The 17,806-nt window shown below is 49.2% G+C and overlaps 1 protein-coding gene across 1 annotated transcript in view; it reads left to right on the forward strand.

Moving 5' to 3' along the window:
• CCN4 (cellular communication network factor 4) overlaps nt 1–14,210 on the forward strand; it is a 31,263-nt gene extending 17,053 nt beyond the window's left edge. Inside the window, exons 3-5 of the mRNA XM_053558271.1 lie at nt 5,342–5,602; nt 8,570–8,763; nt 10,217–14,210. Of these exons, the coding sequence (XP_053414246.1) occupies nt 5,342–5,602; nt 8,570–8,763; nt 10,217–10,516 (755 nt within the window). The 3' untranslated portion in view covers nt 10,517–14,210. The remainder of the gene's footprint in view (nt 1–5,341; nt 5,603–8,569; nt 8,764–10,216) is intronic.
• Nucleotides 14,211–17,806: the final 3,596 nt, after the last annotated feature.

Here is a 17,806-nt window from a genome sequence, read left to right on the forward strand (position 1 = left end):
TTTCTTATGAGCCCTGTTGTTTTTCCTGGAGTTTCTAATTGCCCATGCTTTTTCTTTACTCTGGCTCTATTATAATATTTTCATGTTTGGAGGGAGGACTGTTGGTGTTCATTTGCTCTTAAGTGTTCTGTCATGGCTATTCAATCCCTTTTTTATTCCCAGAGACTTCCTTTCTGATAGACATCCTTCTATCTGGACTTGTATTCCCTTATCTTGAATCACCAAAAATACATGATCCAGCATGATGAAGACAGGTAACTAGGCATGATGACACGGAAGGCTAACTTCTGAAAAGTTCCACAAAGTCTTCTTTCCTCAGTGCTGAGTCAAGCCTTCCCTATAACTGTGACTTCATATCTACCCCCATTATCTGCCCCCATATGGCACAGTCTCTTACCCAACTAACTCACTGTGTTTCCTGAGGTTGGGTGCAGTGATGAGGGTAACAGTGATAATTCTCAGTCAGACAATCCTACCTGAGCCTTACAGTTGACCTATAGAACTTTCTTATTTTTTATCATTGGTTCACACTTCAACTTTCATTCCAAGTCACGTGTCTTCAGCTTTGCAAGTGATCACCCCACTTCTTCTCACCCTTCCTGATTTTCTCCTTTTATTGAGTAGTATGTTCAGAAAGAATGAGCAGCTTCACCTGCACAGGTTCATCAGATGTGTTGGTTACAAACATCACTCCTGAGCCCTGCCCCAGACCTGTTGAGTGAAATTCTTTGGAAGTGGGGAGGAGAATCCATACCTTTAACAAGATGCCCAGGTGATTTTCACACATACTGAAGTTCAGGACTGACTGCTGGTGCACATCATCCACGCTCTCCTCGTAACCCAGGGGAGAAGCCTGCCCTGGCTTTCCTACACTAGAACCAGGTGCCCTCAAAATTGCTTTCACTTTTTACAAACATTCTTCAAGGTCATTAAAAAAATAATTTAGTTCATTGCAATTCTATTAATCTCTAAAGCTACACTGAGATCTTATCATGTGCCGGGCACTGTACATTTGTAGACTTCTTTCTCAGAACAAGAGGTTGTGTGGGCCAAGAAACTGCCTCTCCTGCCTGTCTTCCCCGCCAGGGGCCTGTAAGCCACCTTCCCATCCCCCTGACCCCCATCTCTTTGCACTCAGTTCCCGCCTTCTCTTCCTGTAGCCCCTCGGCTTGCCACACCATTAGCCTCTGTGTATTTCTTGTCTTTTTATTTGGAAAAACAAACAAAAACCATAGTCCAAAGGAGATTGTAATAGGTGTTACATTTACCATGGGTTCCCTGAAGGTAGGCTTGAGATAAATAAAACTGAATAGGAGTTACAGAAATCCCCAAAGGCTTCATAAGCTTCATAAGAAGCTTTCTCTTTTCTAACGTAGTTGAACACTGAACTCTGGCCTAGGTGACTTCTTTGCCCCACACACACCTCACCAGTGCAATACTGAACATGTTCCTAGAAATGCTCCCATAGGGTCTGAATTTGTGAAACTCTAATGCAAGAAAGAAGAGAGTCTCGGGAAGGCCTAACGGTAAGAGAAGAAGGCACTTCTGGGATGGAGGGGAAAAAAGAAGGAAGGGTCCCTCTCTTTCAGAAAACGGTCAGCTCAGCCAACAGACAGTTCCCAGAACAGGCTAAATCTGTCCTTAGATATGTGCTGGTAATGAGGCCAGGACAAGGCAGGTGATAAACATGAGCTATTGCAACCCTGGCACGTATAACTCAAATGGAGTATGGTGAGAACTATAGCAAACTACTGAATGTAAGCCTTTGCCATCAGAGATGGTCCTACTGTGCCTGCCACTGTAAAAGAGTCAGGTTTTATCCAGACTGCTCAGTTTTCAAGAGAATCCAGAAATCCAGATTTGTGTATTATTTGTAAATGTTGGCAATGCGTTCAAAAATCTTCTTAAAAACATTATGTAGGCCAAACTAAATAGACGTGTGGGCAGAGAGTGGCCTCTGAATAAGACTGCTTGGCTATTTTGGTTGTACAAACACTACTCTGCATTTAATACAGCTGGCGCAGGCAGGCCTGAGGGCTTTGTGGTTTGCTGGAAAGATCATATTTATAGGCAGACACACTTGGCCTGGTTCTGCCACTTGCTAGCTATGTGACTATAGGCACGTCACTTCAGAGGCACGATAAAACCAACCTCATGTGATTGTTATGGAATAAACAAGGGAATGCAAAAAAAAAAAAATGTGATTGGCTGGTTTGGGGTTTATTTGCTTTGCTTTAACCTTCATGTGCAGAAGTCATTTCTGTCTTGCCCATGAGAGGAGAGTTCCAGCCCTAGACCTCCCAGTCTAAGAGTGAGGAAGCAGAAAATTCATGCAGTCTTTGGAGCTAAACAACCTGAGTTCAAAGCCCAGCATCATCACTAACTACTACTATGACTTTTAGCAAGCTACTTAACCTTTTAAGGCTCAGTTTCCACATCAAGAAAAATGTGACAAAAAATGCCCACCTCACTGGGCGGCTGGGATGCCAAGTGTCTAATACATGGTAGGAACCTGGTAAAGATCAGGGCTCACCCCAGCTCATGTCCACCTACCGTTAGTTATTCACAAGATGAACACAGGTGAGTGACGGAACAAAAAAGGTACCGTCACTCACCTGTGTGAGTGCAACAAGGCACGACCCGCTGTCCTTTTCCCCATGGGGCCAACAGTCCTTGGAGGTGTGGGTGAAGGGAGTGAAAGCCCCAATGGCAGAACAAGGTGACTTGACTTTCTGGAAGTCCTTCAATCGGAAGAAAGCTAAGGTCACATGTGGACTTGCAAGGCTGAGATTAGACAGGAGGCACTAAGGAAACCCAGCTGGCTTCGCCATCTCTCAGGAGTGGTTCCTTCGATCAGTCAGAAAGAAAGTGAATGAGGAAGGAAGCCGAGTCTGCCGGGGGGCCATCACTGCCACCATGCTTCCCATAGCCTATAGTGGGCAGGGTCCCTGGAGCCAGCAGGGATGCCGCCTCATCCCCACTCACAGGCCCAAGGAGACTGTAGCACCTCCTAGGAGGGGTGGTTCTCAGCCATGGCTGCAAACTGGATCCATCTGGGGAGCTTTAAAAAGTACTGAGGCCGGCAAAAGAAAAACACTAAGAGCCAAGTCCACCCTCATGTTCTGAAGCATGGTGTGGGCCTCAAAATTTTCTGGAGCTTTTCAGGTTCCACTGTGGTTCCATTGTGCAGCTCGTGGTGAGAAGCACCATACCAAGGACCCCAGGCACCCTGCACTGATGTCTCCCTCCTAGGTCTCCATGCAAGGGGTCAGAGCTCTGTCTTTAGCCCTCTCACTTCTCCCACCTTCTCCTACACACAAGCACACATGCGTGCGTGTATGCGCAGGCACTTACACACACACACACACCTACACACACACACCCCTTCCTGGAGCGAGGGCGCAGGCAGGGGTGACTCAGAACGCGGACTGGAGACTCGCCCGGTGCCTCCTCTGCTCTTTCCCCTCCCTGCTTCCCCTCTTTACTGGGGTCTGGCAGGAGGAAACAGGCTGTGGCCAGATCCCCCGGGTTTTGAGTCCTAGCTCTGTCGTTCACCAATTTCATGACTGTGAACAAATGAGTCATTTAACCTCTCTGAGCTTTCCTGTCTACCAAACGGGGGAAATAAAACTCATGGAGTCATTGGGAAAACTGACTGAAAATGTATCAGACAGGGCCTGGTGCGAGATCAGACAGTCAGAAAGAGCATCTTTCCTTTCTGCGCCTGCGCGATAACCACAGCCCAGGAAAATGAAGATGAGAATGTGAGGTGTTTCCTCCTGGGATGGAATATGCAATAAGAGGATATCCAGGTTCCAGTGACAGGAGACAGTACTTAGAAAACCTTCAAGCTGCCAGACGTTAGGATCAGTATTGTTAACCACCTCTAAGCAAACGCAGGGGACAGGACAGAGTTACCAGGTGACTGCACATGGCCAGTGCCCCTCCTTAGGTAGGCACTCTCACTGCCCAGGGGCCCTCTACTTGTGTTTCCAGAAGCTTTCCTCAAGAGAGAATGTGATAGCCAGTGTGCCATCTAGCCCAGCAGCTCCCAAGCTTACCCTGGAGCTGTGGGCTGGCATAACCATTGCCACATGGCTGCTCGATGTCAACCCAGAATCTTATGCCTAATGAAGAGCACTGAAGTCCACTTACCCCAAAACCTTCTCCTCCTAGGAGGACAGAGAGTCTTATTCCTTCCAGAACTCCAGTTACAGAACTAGGAGTCATTCTTCACCCCATCCTCCTGAACGTCCAGCAAGTCCCACCAGCTCCTTCCAAATCAGTCTAGAAGCTGCACTCTGGGCCCCTCCCACTCACCTGGGTTACTGGGTGGCCCTGACTCTATCCTTGCCGTCCACACTCAGCTCAGAGACCAGAGTGTCCTTTTAAAGCTCAGTCCCTACCACCTAGTCACCAGCTGCTCACTGAGCACCTCCCGGTGCCACGCATGGTTCTAGGCTCCCACGGCTTCGCATCCTCCTCTGAGCCTGGAAGGAAGCCTTCCCTGCCTCCACTCCTCCCCCGCCCCAACTCCCTCATCCAGGGTCCCTGCTCCCAGCTCTGATGTGTGTCCCCTCCCTGCCTGAAGGCTCGTCCCCCCACACCGGGTGGCCTCACTTCCTCGACTCCTCCAGCCTCTGTGGTAGCTCCGTCCTCTGACTGAGGCCTTCCCTGCCCACCTTTCTTGAATTGGAAGCTGCCCCCCACTCTTACCTCCAACTTCATGCTCCCCTTTTCTCCTAGACACCTGTCACCATCAACTGTCACCATCAGCACCAGCACTACATGATCTATGTCTATCCTCTCCCCGACCCCATTATATCGTAAACTATTTGAGGACACGAGCTTTGTCTCTTTTACCCACCATTCCCTCTCCAGCACCTAAAGGCTCCATGCACATGGGCTGGGTGAATGGAACACATGTTTCCTGGTGTCCTGGCTTGTTTTGCATGTGTGCCTCCCTCAGACCTAAGAGCCCCAGGGGCAGGTATTTGTTGGTACTGGGCTTTGTGCCAGGCCACCTGGGTCCCCACCTGTGGGATGCTGTATCCTTTGACCCAGTGCTCAGTAAGTGGAGACTGGCACGGATGCTTGTCAGGGGCTGCTGGCTGGTGATGCCCAGAAACTCCTGCCCTGCCTTCCCCCCACTACAGTCCCACCCAATGCCCGTGCGCACGGTGTCCAGCCCTCCAGGCCTCCCTGCATTTGTCACTGCGGCACTCACCCATCCCCTGTGTCAGTTGCCATCCCCAGGGTTCCTGTGTGGTCCAGGGTAGGAGGCTGCCGGGTGAGGGGACCATGCCCGCTGGGCCTGATCCACTGCCCCCTGTGTTTGCAGAGGTGGTTGGCGTGGGCTGTGTGCTGGACGGGGTGCGCTACAACAACGGCCAGTCCTTCCAGCCCAACTGCAAGTACAACTGCACGTGCCTCGACGGCGCCGTGGGCTGCACGCCGCTGTGCCTCCGTGCACGGCCCCCGCGCCTCTGGTGCCACCACCCACGGCGGGTAAGCGTGCCTGGCCGCTGCTGTGAGCAGTGGGTGTGTGACGACAACGCCAGGAGGCCACGCAAAACTGCACCTCGTGATACGGACGCCTTAGGTGGGTGTGGGCCTGAGTGGGCCAAGGGTGGCCCCCAAGGGTGGGTTGCAGACCCATCACCTACGGGCTGTGTGGCCTTGGGAAAGTCACATTCCCCTGGGACCCTATTTCCCTGTCTATAAAATGGAGATAATACCAACACATTGTAAAGAATAAAGCCCTACACAAAGCCTCCTCCTACGAAGGAGCTTAGGGGTCGGGGTGGAAGAAGGGCGGGTGTCGAGGGACTTATGGGTCTGGGAGAGATGTCTTTCTGCTTCACCTCTGCTTCCTGGAGCCGAGCCCCACATTAGAAATCTAGACACACCCAGCTAGTGCCTGTCATATTGGTGGAAGGATGACGGATGGACGGACGAGGGGTGGGTGGACAGGTGGATGAACGGCTGGGTCAGCTAGTGAGCATCTGAACCAGGGCAGAGGGAGGGGAGGGGTGAGGAAGAGGCAGATGTTGGGGGCATTGCTCGAGTGGGACGGAAGGGCTCTGTGTCAATCCAATCCACCTCCTCAGTGGTGAAGGAGGAAGCAGAGTGGAGCAGAACTCCTGGGCGCAGCCTTCCTAGGCCAAAGGACGAGTGCAGGAACACACACGGAGTGAAGCGGCTCTGCTGTGCCGAGACAGGGAGGGTTTAATGTAATGAGGGCAGGTCAGTATTGGAGGAAGGGAGAGGTCAGGAAACCGTCTGCTTGGAGCTGCTGGCCCGGGCGTGGCTGGGATGTCCTGGGCTCAGGTCTGGGGAGGCTGACATCTGAAGAGTGGATAGGAGATGAGATGGGAGGGGACAGAAGGGAGAGCCAAGCTGTAAGGGGAAGACTTGGGGTGCCTGATGGCATGGCAGGTGGCAGATGAAGACATTGCCGAGGGAAATGTCTCCTGGGAGCATGGACAGGAAGCGGTGGAGCAACAGCAATGGATTTGGGAGTTCTAAGAGTCTAAGAGGCTGCGATTGCTCAGGGACTGTCTAGGGAAGGGTTTCCAACCTTGGCACCGTCAGTGTCTTGGGCCAGGTAGTTCTTTATGGGGGGCTGCCACGTGCGCTGGGGAATGTTTAGTAGCACACCAACCTCTACCTACTAGATACCAGTAGCTTCCCCGCCCCCAGGGTTGTGACAACTAAAAACACCTGCAGACATTGCCAATGTGCCCTGGGAGATGACATCACCAGCTGGAGAAGCTGTGTGGATGGCAGGAGGCAGCAGAGAAAGCTTGGTCCCCAGCTGGCCTGGTCAGCAGGGCAGCTGTCCCCCCCCCGCCCCCACTACGAGGGCCACAAACGGTCACCAGGAGAGGGGGAGGCAGAGATTGCCTGCCCACTGTGTGTGGCCCAGTGACCCCATTCTGTCCTAGTACACACAGAGCCCCTGCCTGGATGAGGTGACCCAGAAACCAAAGCCCTTTTATCCTCCCAGGCGGATTGCTGCCCACCAGGGTACTTACAGCCCAGCCCCACCCAGCCTGCCCCTCTTCTGTCCTCGGACGCCCACTTTCTCTCCTCTGCTTCTCAGCTCTCTCCCTCCTCCCCTCACTCATCCCTGCATCCCTTAGCTGCGTTCCCTGCACTCCTGGGGCTGAGCATGGGCCCTGAGGGGCTCTTTCTCTTCCCTTCTCATTCTGGCTCCGTCTCTCTCGCCATGTCTTCCCAGGCCCCATTCCTCTTTCTCCTATTACTTTTCCCACCTTCTCTCTGGCCTCTGTCCATGCTACCCTCCTCCTGTTCTCTGTCTCTCCCCTCCCCCTCTGCCTTTCCATCCCTCCCCTCTCTGCCCGTTCCTCCCTCTGGCTTCCTGAGCACACAAGTGTCTGCGTGGGCCTGGCCTTCTCCTCAGCGCTTCCTCTCATGCATCTAGTCCCTGTCTCTCTGGGGACAGTTCTCTGTCTTATGGCTCATCCCCTGCCTCCATCTCCAGCTCACGACCACTTTCCATTTTTCAGGTAGTTAGTGAGGACCTACCATGTTCTAGACACGGGAACATGTGCATTCAGAGAACCACCCACAAGTGGGTTGTTGAGTTGGCCACAGTGAAGTAGCCACACACACTTCCATTGGCCGAGGGCTTAGCTTCCTGAGAGGCCAGGGACAGCTTGGCTGCTGTCACAGGTGTGAAGTCACCTTGCCTGATCACAGTTCTGGAAGAGACGCACTGTCGTCAACCCCACTAGCAGGTGGCGAAGCTGAGACAGGAAGGTTTAGCCAGCTTTTTGGAAGTTGCAAAACTAGTAAGAGGCAGTGCTACCAGGGCCACTCTGGACATCTGACCCTAAAGCCTGTGTATCCTCATAACCACAATGCCCTCGGCATTACTGACACGAAATATTAGGTATTAGGACAATAGGTAGTCACCTTTGAATTTTCCCCAAGTAAACTTAATCTCTGTAGCAGCAGGAACAAGGGACAATGGCTTTGTTTGTTTGTTTCTTTGTTTTACTAGAGACAGGGTCTCATGCTTTCTCTCCCAGGCTGGAACTCCTGGGCTCAAGGGATCCTCATGCCTCTGCCTTCCAAGTAGCTGGAACTTCAAGCTAGGCACAACTGCACCCACCCCAGCATCTTTTTAACCTCCTGTTCCCAGCACCTAGTGGAATGCTTGACATAGCATCAGTCAAAATCTAGACCTTTTTAGCGTCCTGACAGCCCACAGGGAGATATTATTGGTCTACTGAGGAGGCAAGCCCAGAGTGGGTTATCTAAGATCACACAACTTGGGGCCGGCCACCTGTCTCTAAAGATGTTTTTTTCTTCTAAGCTTCTGTGCAACCTCTCTTGATCAGAAAAATATAAGGACCTGAGAACACATTCTCTGCTCCCTGGGCAACTATGCCATTTGAAAGGGAACTTGCCCTCCTGTGGGGAAGGACACCCAGGTGTGGTCTCTCTCTCCCTTTCTGAGTTCTGGGGACCTTGGTGCAGGAGGGTGAGGGTCAGGCTGCTGGAAGCTGGAGACTCACAGGGAATCTGTCCCCACACACAGTGGCTGCGGATGATGTGGAGCCGTGGCATAGGAACTGCATAGCCTACACAAGCCCCTGGAGCCCCTGCTCCACCAGCTGTGGCCTGGGGGTCTCCACACGGATCTCCAACGCCAACACCTGGTGCCAGCCTGAGCAGGAGAGCCGCCTCTGCAACCTGCGGCCGTGTGAGGTGGACATCCGTCTGCTCATCAAGGTGGGTCCAGAGCGCCAGCAGCACCTTGGACTTAACCTGGCTCAAGCAGACAAACCTGGCCTTGAGCCTGGCTCCTGGACCTCCTTGGAGGGGCCTTTCGTAAGACGGGAGTCATGAAGCCCACCTGGTATGTTTGGGGTGAGAGTTGTTTGTGACAATGTGTGTTACTAGTTGGTGCATTTGGTGAATTTCACTCACCAAAAGCTCTGGTGGAACCAGAACCCAGGTCACTCTGAGGCGTTCTCAGGGACTTTCCGAAGTGCTCTTCCATGGTCATTCTGAGAGCCCCTCATCAATTCCCACCCTTCCTCTGCACACTACAGAGTTACATGGGGAGCTCTGAACAGGACCTGGGGCCCCTGGAGTCCAGGACCTATCTGCTGTTAATGGCAAAGGACTGTGGCCAATCTCCTCCCCTGCTGAGCGCCAGGCCCCAGACCTCAGAGTGGCACATGGATCTTATTTACCTGACTGACGCCCTCCTCACTCATGCCTTAGGATGGGTCAGCCTGATGTCACGTGAAAAACAAAGCAGAACAGAGTAAAAGCTCAGCCCTGAGTCCACTCCTGCAGCACTGCTGGTTTCTTGGGAATGCCGAAGAGAAGGTTGTCCAGTAGATAGGACGGGCCAGCCCCTGTGACCCTCTTCAGACACCCATTGCCACTGGTCCCCTGCACAGCTTCTCCTGTCATCTCTGCCAGTCAACCTGATCCGTCCTTCCTCTTCCTTCTTCTTCCCCTAGGATTATCATTCTCTGTCCTGCCAGCCATTGTATTATTTGTGCTTAGTACACAGCTGATACTCAGTGGACATCTGACTGAAAACATAAATGGAAAATGTCCCAGTAGCAGGAACAATGGGAGCCAAGACACTGAGCTGGGCGAGGGGGATCTATCTAGGCTGCAGGCTCAGCTTTGCTTCCATAATTATGTGTCCTAAAAGGTTGGCCCATTGTATCAGCTTCACGCCCCCACAGAGCCTGGATCCAGCACCATGGTGCTATGTAGCAGACGCCAGCAACTCCTAACAAGTTTAGTAAGTGGCTACCATGTACCAGACACGAGACGCAGAACGTACTGTAGAGGCACAAAAAGGGCACCATCTTGAGGAACCATAGTCCAACAGAAGAATAGAGCATAGTGCTTCCTTTAAAGAATGTTGGTCCTGCAGAATAAGGTGCCTGACAAGCATGTGTGGGAGAAGCCACCGGAGACAGAGGATGGGGAGGGGAGGGTACGGTGTGTCCCCTGACCATGTAGTCCTATTGCTGGTCCCAGGGGAGCCAGACCTTGCTATATTTGCCAGTGTCCTTCCTTGTGTGAACATGTCGTGGTTCTAAAAATAAGGGGGAATGCTCCTGTGATGAGTAAGAAGGAAAACTCAAGGGCTTGGAGGGAAGAAGGTGGATGTTTGTCCTCTGAACTTCACTGAGAGCAACTTTCTTTCCTTCAGGCCGAGAAGAAGTGCTTAGCTGTATACCAGCCAGAAGTGCCCATGAACTTCACCCTTGCAGGCTGCATCAGCACCCGCTCCTACCAACCCAAGTACTGTGGGGCCTGCACGGACAGCAGGTGCTGTATCCCCTACAAGTCCAAGACCATTGACGTCTTTTTCCAGTGTCCTGATGGGCCAGGCTTCTCTCGCCAGGTCCTGTGGATCAATGCCTGCTTCTGCAACCTGAGCTGTAGGAATCCCAATGACATCTTTGCTGACTTAGAACCCTACCCTGACTTCTCAGAAATTGCTGATTAGGCTGGTGTCAACCATGGGGTGAGGGTCTGGCTCAGTGCCTGTGAAGGAGCCAGCCCTCCGTCCATAACTTCACACCACTGAGTCGTGTTTTATCTATTTCCCCTCATGCCTAGTTACCCTGAACAAGACCCTGGGGTGCCTTTGTTGTTTGTAGTGACCCAAATGACCCATGATGGTGCTGCTCAGGCCTAGACTATGGTCTTCTCCTTATCAGCATTCGGCATTCACATCAAAGAAAACACCTGTCTCTGGCTTCTCTGAACAAGACCCAGGCCTGATCCAGCCTGTTCATTTCACCGAATTTCTGACTAAGTTCCAAGGAATGGAATCCACTAGAAAGCCATTATTCCTAATTCCCTCTTTGCCTGCCAAATGGCAAGACACTTTGGGTCCATTCAGGAGCATATACGGGGCTTAGAACAGTGGATCCTTCCAAGTGGCACTCTGATGGTCAGCTCTGACCTCAGTGTACCAAAACTATCCCTGATTCCAATAATTTGTTTTCCCCCAAGGTCACCAAACATTTGCCAAGTACAGTGAATTATTGTTTGCTTTTGATTTTTAATGGAAAGTTGTATACATTAATCTGGGTATTGTTGAGGTTAAGGTCCTCTTAACCCCTATACTGTGCAGGGAATAAATTAAGTTCATCCCAATCTGAAATGCAATTTGACAAACACTCCTGTTGATGGGAAAGGCCCCCAGTTGATACTCCAGGGATGAGACAGGTCATCACATTTCACAAGGAGCAGTTGACCCGAGCACTGTCCATTGCCCCTGACTGGGCTTCCACAGTTGCCCAGCTTTTCCTTGCAACCTCGCCTTCTGACTGCTTGCGGCTCATGAGGATTGGGGGACCCCCTGGATTGGCCTCTCTGGTCCCTGACAGTGGTGTCCTGGAACATTCCTCTGCTCTTATGGAGCCTTGAGAGACCCAGCTTCAGACCGGGCCCAGACCAGGCCAGACCTGCCTAAAATGACCAAGACAGGTCCAGATCAGCTATGAGGCAACCCAGGAAGTGGGCCCACTGCGTCAGCCCAGGCTGGCCCCTTGAGCTAGAGGCTCTGGGTCCCCAAGGGGTCCTTGTGCCCAGAACACATCTCTTTCTGCCTCAGCAACCCACTTCTCAGCCTTTAGATCTGCTGACCAGTTTTCTGATGTGAAGACAGAGGGTTACTAGTTACCCACTTTCTGGGTATGTATACTTACAGGGGTTTACTTAACAGGGGTTTAAAGCCAAAAGGGGTTGAAGTCAAAAAAAAGGGAAGGTTGTTATTCATGAAAATGGGGCTGAACTGTTATAATTTTTTAATTTAGAGCCTTTTATGTGCTTGTATACACTAGCTCATTGAATCTTCATGACCCCGCTGTGGAGTTCCCATCATTATTTCTGTTCTTACATGCGTGACATGGACGCTTAGAGAGGTGAAAGTACTTGACCTGAGTCACCCAGCTGGTGTGCGGGGAAGCTGGGGTTCAAATCCAAATTGGACTGACTCCATAACCCCCATTTTTCTTCTTTTTATAGAGCTTCCAAACATGTCACACTAGGAAAACGTAATGGAATAAGTGACTTCTTGCTGTCACTTTTCCCTGTTACCATTGTTTCTAGCCCCTTTCCCAAAAGGAGAATGTCTGATTAAAAACGAAAATCCATGCATCCCCCATAGAGGATGTCCCCTGTATGTCACCCCCGGCATCAAGTCAGAACAGACTCCTGCATTTTGAGTGCTGAGTAGTTGCTCATTCAGCAAGCAGAGGGATTCCTCAACAGGAGAAAGGACTGGACATGTGTCCTCCCAACTGTGACCTCCAAAATGCCTTGTCCAGTGCAAGGCATACAGTGGTGCTCAACATGTACTTGGTGTATAGAGGAAACTGGGTACTACTGTTGTTCAGAAGCTCTTTTCTTTCAGAGTTACATGAAAATCCGATTTCATCAGCCAAAATCTTGTAAGTGCCATAGGAAAAGACACATTTACTATTTTAAAGAAATGCATATTTATGTATACGAGAGATAAAGAGATAAAGAGATTTGCCCCACGAATGAGCTCTTGTATAAGTCAGTGTGGGACCTATTGGATTTTCTTAAAGTGAAAACAGCTGCCATCTACAAACTGCAAGGCTGGATAACAGCTAATTTCATCTGAAATTCAAAAGAGCTGGGTTCTTAATTTGAATCCCAGGGTGGGAAACTAAGCATAGCTTCCAGGATCATAGGCAGCCTGGTTGGAGGAATTGGGGATTAGCCTGGGAATGGGGACAACAGAATGGTCAGAATGGCCAAGTGCAGGACCCACAGGGCAAATCTCAGACCCACAGGTTGAAGTCAGTTGAAATCATGAGGAAGGTGATTTGGGCCCAATGTAGGGACGACCCTTTATAGCCATCATCATTTTCCTGAAATGGTGTAGTCTGATTGAGCAAAATTTAAGACTAATCATAATGGGGAAAGTTCCATTTATTGAGTGTTTACTTGGAAGCACTACGCTAAGTTTTTCATTATCTTATTTAATTACCAAAGGATGTATCTCTTCCCCATTTTATAAATAGGGAATCTGAGACTCCAAGAGGCTGAGAAGTCAGACAAAGAGTTTAGAGCCCAAATGCCAACTTCTGTTCTCCCTTACTCTTGGAGGTGCCTCTGGGCAGAACCCCAATGACTCCTATGGAGAATATGATTAGCAGGGGATTCTAATAGAATTCAAAGGCTGCCTGTCTGGTCCATTGTAACTGTGTGTTCGGAGATGAGGGAAAGGCGCGCTAAGGGTTAATTAGCCTTTGCTGAAGACATTTACATGAGAGAGAATTCCTCGGACATGCCCAGTTCTGGGAGAGGAAGGGAGCCCTGCACTCACCATACTAATCCTAAACCTTTCTCCAAGCACTCAGTGAGCTCTGAGCACGTGCCAGGTCTCTGCCACATCTCATTTTGTCCTCCTAGTAAACCTACGAGATGCGGCATTATCATCACTTAGAGGCAGCTGAACCTCCCAGAGGCCTAATCATTTGCTCAAGGTCTTACCATCTAGTGAAGAGCAGACCAGGATCACCAACCAGGATAGGATGTCGCTGAGCCATCTGTCCTGACACTAAACCTAGTTATCTCGTCCCTAAATCCAAAGGTATGATCTTGACAAGCTTTACTGAAAATAGCTGCAATTTTAACTTTGAATTCAGAGGATTCAGAGAGTGATCAAAGAAAGTAGGTTCCAATAATATGATTGTGTGTAGTCTCGCTAGCGCTGTACACTGTGTATACGTAGGGATTGTAAGGAAGTAAACTAGCCTGTGACTATTATGTGGAATGACGTCACTGCTTTTTACAGACTTGTCTTGATGCAGAGTAGCCACAATGACAACCCTGCCGGGCTGGGAGTCATAAATGGTGGCGATGGTCAACGGTACAGCTCTCCACGTACAGTACATGTGTGTTTGTATATATGTGGATAGACCTGTTTTCAAACTGTGACTTAATATTTAAGTATTCCTACTGCTGTTTTTGTGATTTTAAAAATATATACAAAGGAAGTCTTAGAGCTACCCAGGAGAGGAAAAATAGCACTTGGACAATCTATCATGGTCTGCAAGTCCTCGTTTTTCTCGCGATTTGTGTAGCATAGAGCATGTTTGCTCACTGTGAAGGGCTTTCACGGCTTAAACTCTCTGTTCACAGATTTTTTCCTTAAAGCAATAAATCATCAGCAAAATCATTTACTGAGTTTTGTGTATCCTTTTGCTATGAGACAGTGACGGAACATTGAGCGTGTTTGACAAATGTTCAGATGGCAGAAATGAGGTGTCCAAGGTATTTTTTATATGAAAAAAATGGCTTAAAAGTTTGGAGATGGGCTTAGAAACATAAATTCCTTCTAGAATGCAGAGAAGACTAGAGAGGCCCGTGTATCCAGGCTAGGAGACACTTGATGTAAATGTAAAATGGATCTTACGTATTCATTTATTCACTCACTTATTCAATACCTTTCAATATCCCCAACTAGACTGTAGGTATGTCGGGGTCAGGGGCTATAACTGAGTCCTCTGATCCTAGCTCAGAAGCAGGAACTCAGAAAGTAAAGGCTGTCCGGATGGACAGAGTATCCATTGCCAAAGAGATACTTCACAGAGCAATGGAAACATCTTGACTTTGGAGGTCAACTGATCCTGGTATACTTTATTTCTTACTGAAATTTCTCACTTCACATATCTAAGCTTCAGTTTTCTCAGCTGTGACATGTAGAAAATGATAGTACTTACCTCTCGTCTGGATGTGTGTTGCATGCAAAATTTTAAAATAGAGTTTAGAACATAAGAAGCACTTAATAAACACATTTATAATAATATTAGACAAAAACAAATTTATAATAATATTAGCCAAGTCTCCGCCTCTTGACAAACTGGGGGTAATCAATAAGGCCATAGTAAGAATTAGCATCTCTATGTGTGCCTGCATGTTTGACTTATTTAGACCTTATTTAAAATAGCAAATATGAAGAAAAAGAATTGCCAACAGTCAGCTGAGCACTGTTTTACTTTCATCATAGGCTGTTTGTCCCTTTGTTTTTTGATCTGTATATTTTCCTTTCGTGCTGTAACTTGCTTTAAAGCCCTGCTGCTTCTATACTCTCCTGTGTCTCTCAAACCCATCACCGCACAACTGTATGAACAGACGGGCAGATGGCTGAGGCAGGTGAAGTGAATGACTCTGTTGAAACCTCCTGGCCGAGTTTTGCCCCCCTACTACCTCCAAAACACATGAAGCTATCATAAGAAAATCAAGGGGAGATTTCATTTCAAGAAATTGTGACATGACTTGTTTCTAAGAAAACCTCTAGCATGAGGCATATAGTTTACAAAATTTGGGGTTAGATCATGGAATCTTGTGGGTGCCTCAGATTAAGAAGAATATGTAGACTTAAATTTCTGAGATTTAAGGTGATTGAAGTTTGAGGCAAATGGCATTTGGGGGAAATGAGCAGAACATTTTATTAGGAAGCATTTTATTATAAAAAGCAGGCAGGAGATGTCAATCTTCCCCGTCACCCTCTGTGAAAGAACCAGAATGCAAAGGAATCCCCTGTATTCAGAAGTTCAAGTTCTGGTTGAATTTAGATTCTTTCTAAACATAACACTGATAAAAATGACTTCCAAAGAGAAGCATGAGCTGGTACAAAGCCCGCACGCTGTTTCATGTGCGACGTTCTGAATGGCCTGCCTCCCCATCTCCATCCTGACCCCCACTGCTCTCATTTTTTCACACAAGGTGGATTCCTTACTTCATTCCATAAAAAGGGAGAAGAAACTGCTAGAATCAGGCTATTGATAGCAATGAGAAAACATTGAGGAGAAGGCAGCAAAATTAAAAACCATATCATAAAAGCAGGTCACTCGAGTCTGAGTGGGACTGTTCAATGGACAAACAGCCACCACAGCCAATAAAAACTGGTATCCACCGTCTTTGCTGGCCCCTGGAACTAACTAATGTTCTGCAATCTCCAGGCATCAGGAGGAGGTGGTGCGAGTCACGTGAACTGTTTTAAAAGGCAGCAAAACCTAAAATCCGTATTAGAAATGTCTGGACAAGCCACTTAGTCTCTCTGAGCCTTGTTTTTACTTATGAAGCAAGGATAACTCAGCCTCACAGATAAAGAATAAAAAGAAGCAACTGCGATGCACAGTAATATTGCTGAGACCGGGGGAGACGGGTATCTGTTCATTAACAAAACCCCCCGTTATGTGTCTGGCACTGCGCTGGCCCTGCAGAGAATAGAAGTAGAGGATCGCTAGTTTTAGAAGGAAAGAACACACTCAGAGATGCATTGCAGATGCTGGGCGGGCCGTCCCAGCAAGGGAGCCTGCAGGGAGGCTGCTCAGAGCAGGGATGCGGGATAATCCTGAGACCTGACTCAAAGTTACCACTGAACAGACTGACAAACACATGGTGCATGTCACACAGTTGTAACATGTAGGACGTGTTCTGCCATAGTGAGCCTGGATGTCAATGAATGTCCTTGTGCAAATGATATCCCAGTTCACCCCCTGCTGCATGAATGCCAGGGAGAAACAGCACAGTTGACTGAACAGTGAGGAGACACCCGAGTAAAGCTGGGCCAATCAGATTCTTCCCCATAACAGACACAAAGATATCATTGGTTTCAGGTTTAAGATCCTAGAGGTCAAGCAGCCCTTGGGTTAGGCCCATCATTTTATGCTTTAGCATTGCAGAAAAATCTGATCTTAGACAGAAGCAAGGTGATCTGCTCACTTATCCCCTCCCCAATGCCATCTCCGACCCCACAAGGCCAAGCCTCATCTTCTGTTCTTGGACACCAGGGGGACACCATTGAAAGGTTTCAGATATGTAAGCCAGTGGGTTGGGCTAAGTCTGGGAACCAATCCGCTGACTCTCATAGTGTGACTGAGAAGAGGTAAGGACAGATATCACAGGTGCTAATCTCAGCGCACAATTGGTCTCCCAACTGCTGTTTAAACCCAAGGGCAGGGGACTCGAAACCAAAATAAACAGCTAGGAGACCAGAAATAGGTCCCAGCTGGCAAAACAGCCTCTGGGCACACCATCTCTAAATAGCACTGAAGGCAAGCAAACACTTGTGACAGTCCCCCCCACCCCCCAGGAAGCCATACTACACCACCCCCGATTCCTTAAAACTGAGGTGGCAGCCCTGTCACCCACTAACCTGCCAACTCCCCATCACTGGCCTTGTTCCTACAGGACCCCAAGCAGTGGTGTCTGTTGAATAAGCACAGCCAGCGTGCTCCTCCTTCCGCTCTGGAGCAGGGAGCCCTGGGTAGAATTCAGAGGCCCCCATTCTTGGATGGGAAAAGAATACACATCTTTGTTTATACTAACCTCTAACTGCAAACAAGTATCACCAGTTGTAATCACGGATAATCACCTTATCACAACTGTGGCAGGCTATCTTTTGAAATTGCAGTAATCTTGAGACCTGACCCAAAGTTACCACTGAGCAGACCGATGAAGAAGCACATGTCACACAACTGTCACACGCAGATATACCTCACTACGAGTGGTCTCTTTTATAATCATATGCATTTTGTTATATGTGTTTAAAGTTCTTCTGAGAGGGGTCTGAAATCTTCCCTAACTTACCAAAGGGTCATCTGTGGCCCAGAGGCCTGAAGAGCTGGCCTTGGACTCTGCAGGGATAGGGCAGAACTCCAGAGGCCCCTGCCCCCAGGACCAGGCCTCCAGCCTCACTTCATGCCATGCCCAGCAGACGAGGTCACCCACCCAGGTCTATACTGCA

The sequence above is a fragment of the Nycticebus coucang genome, chromosome 13 (assembly GCF_027406575.1).
Source record: "Nycticebus coucang isolate mNycCou1 chromosome 13, mNycCou1.pri, whole genome shotgun sequence".
Classification (NCBI taxonomy): Eukaryota; Metazoa; Chordata; class Mammalia; order Primates; family Lorisidae; genus Nycticebus; species Nycticebus coucang.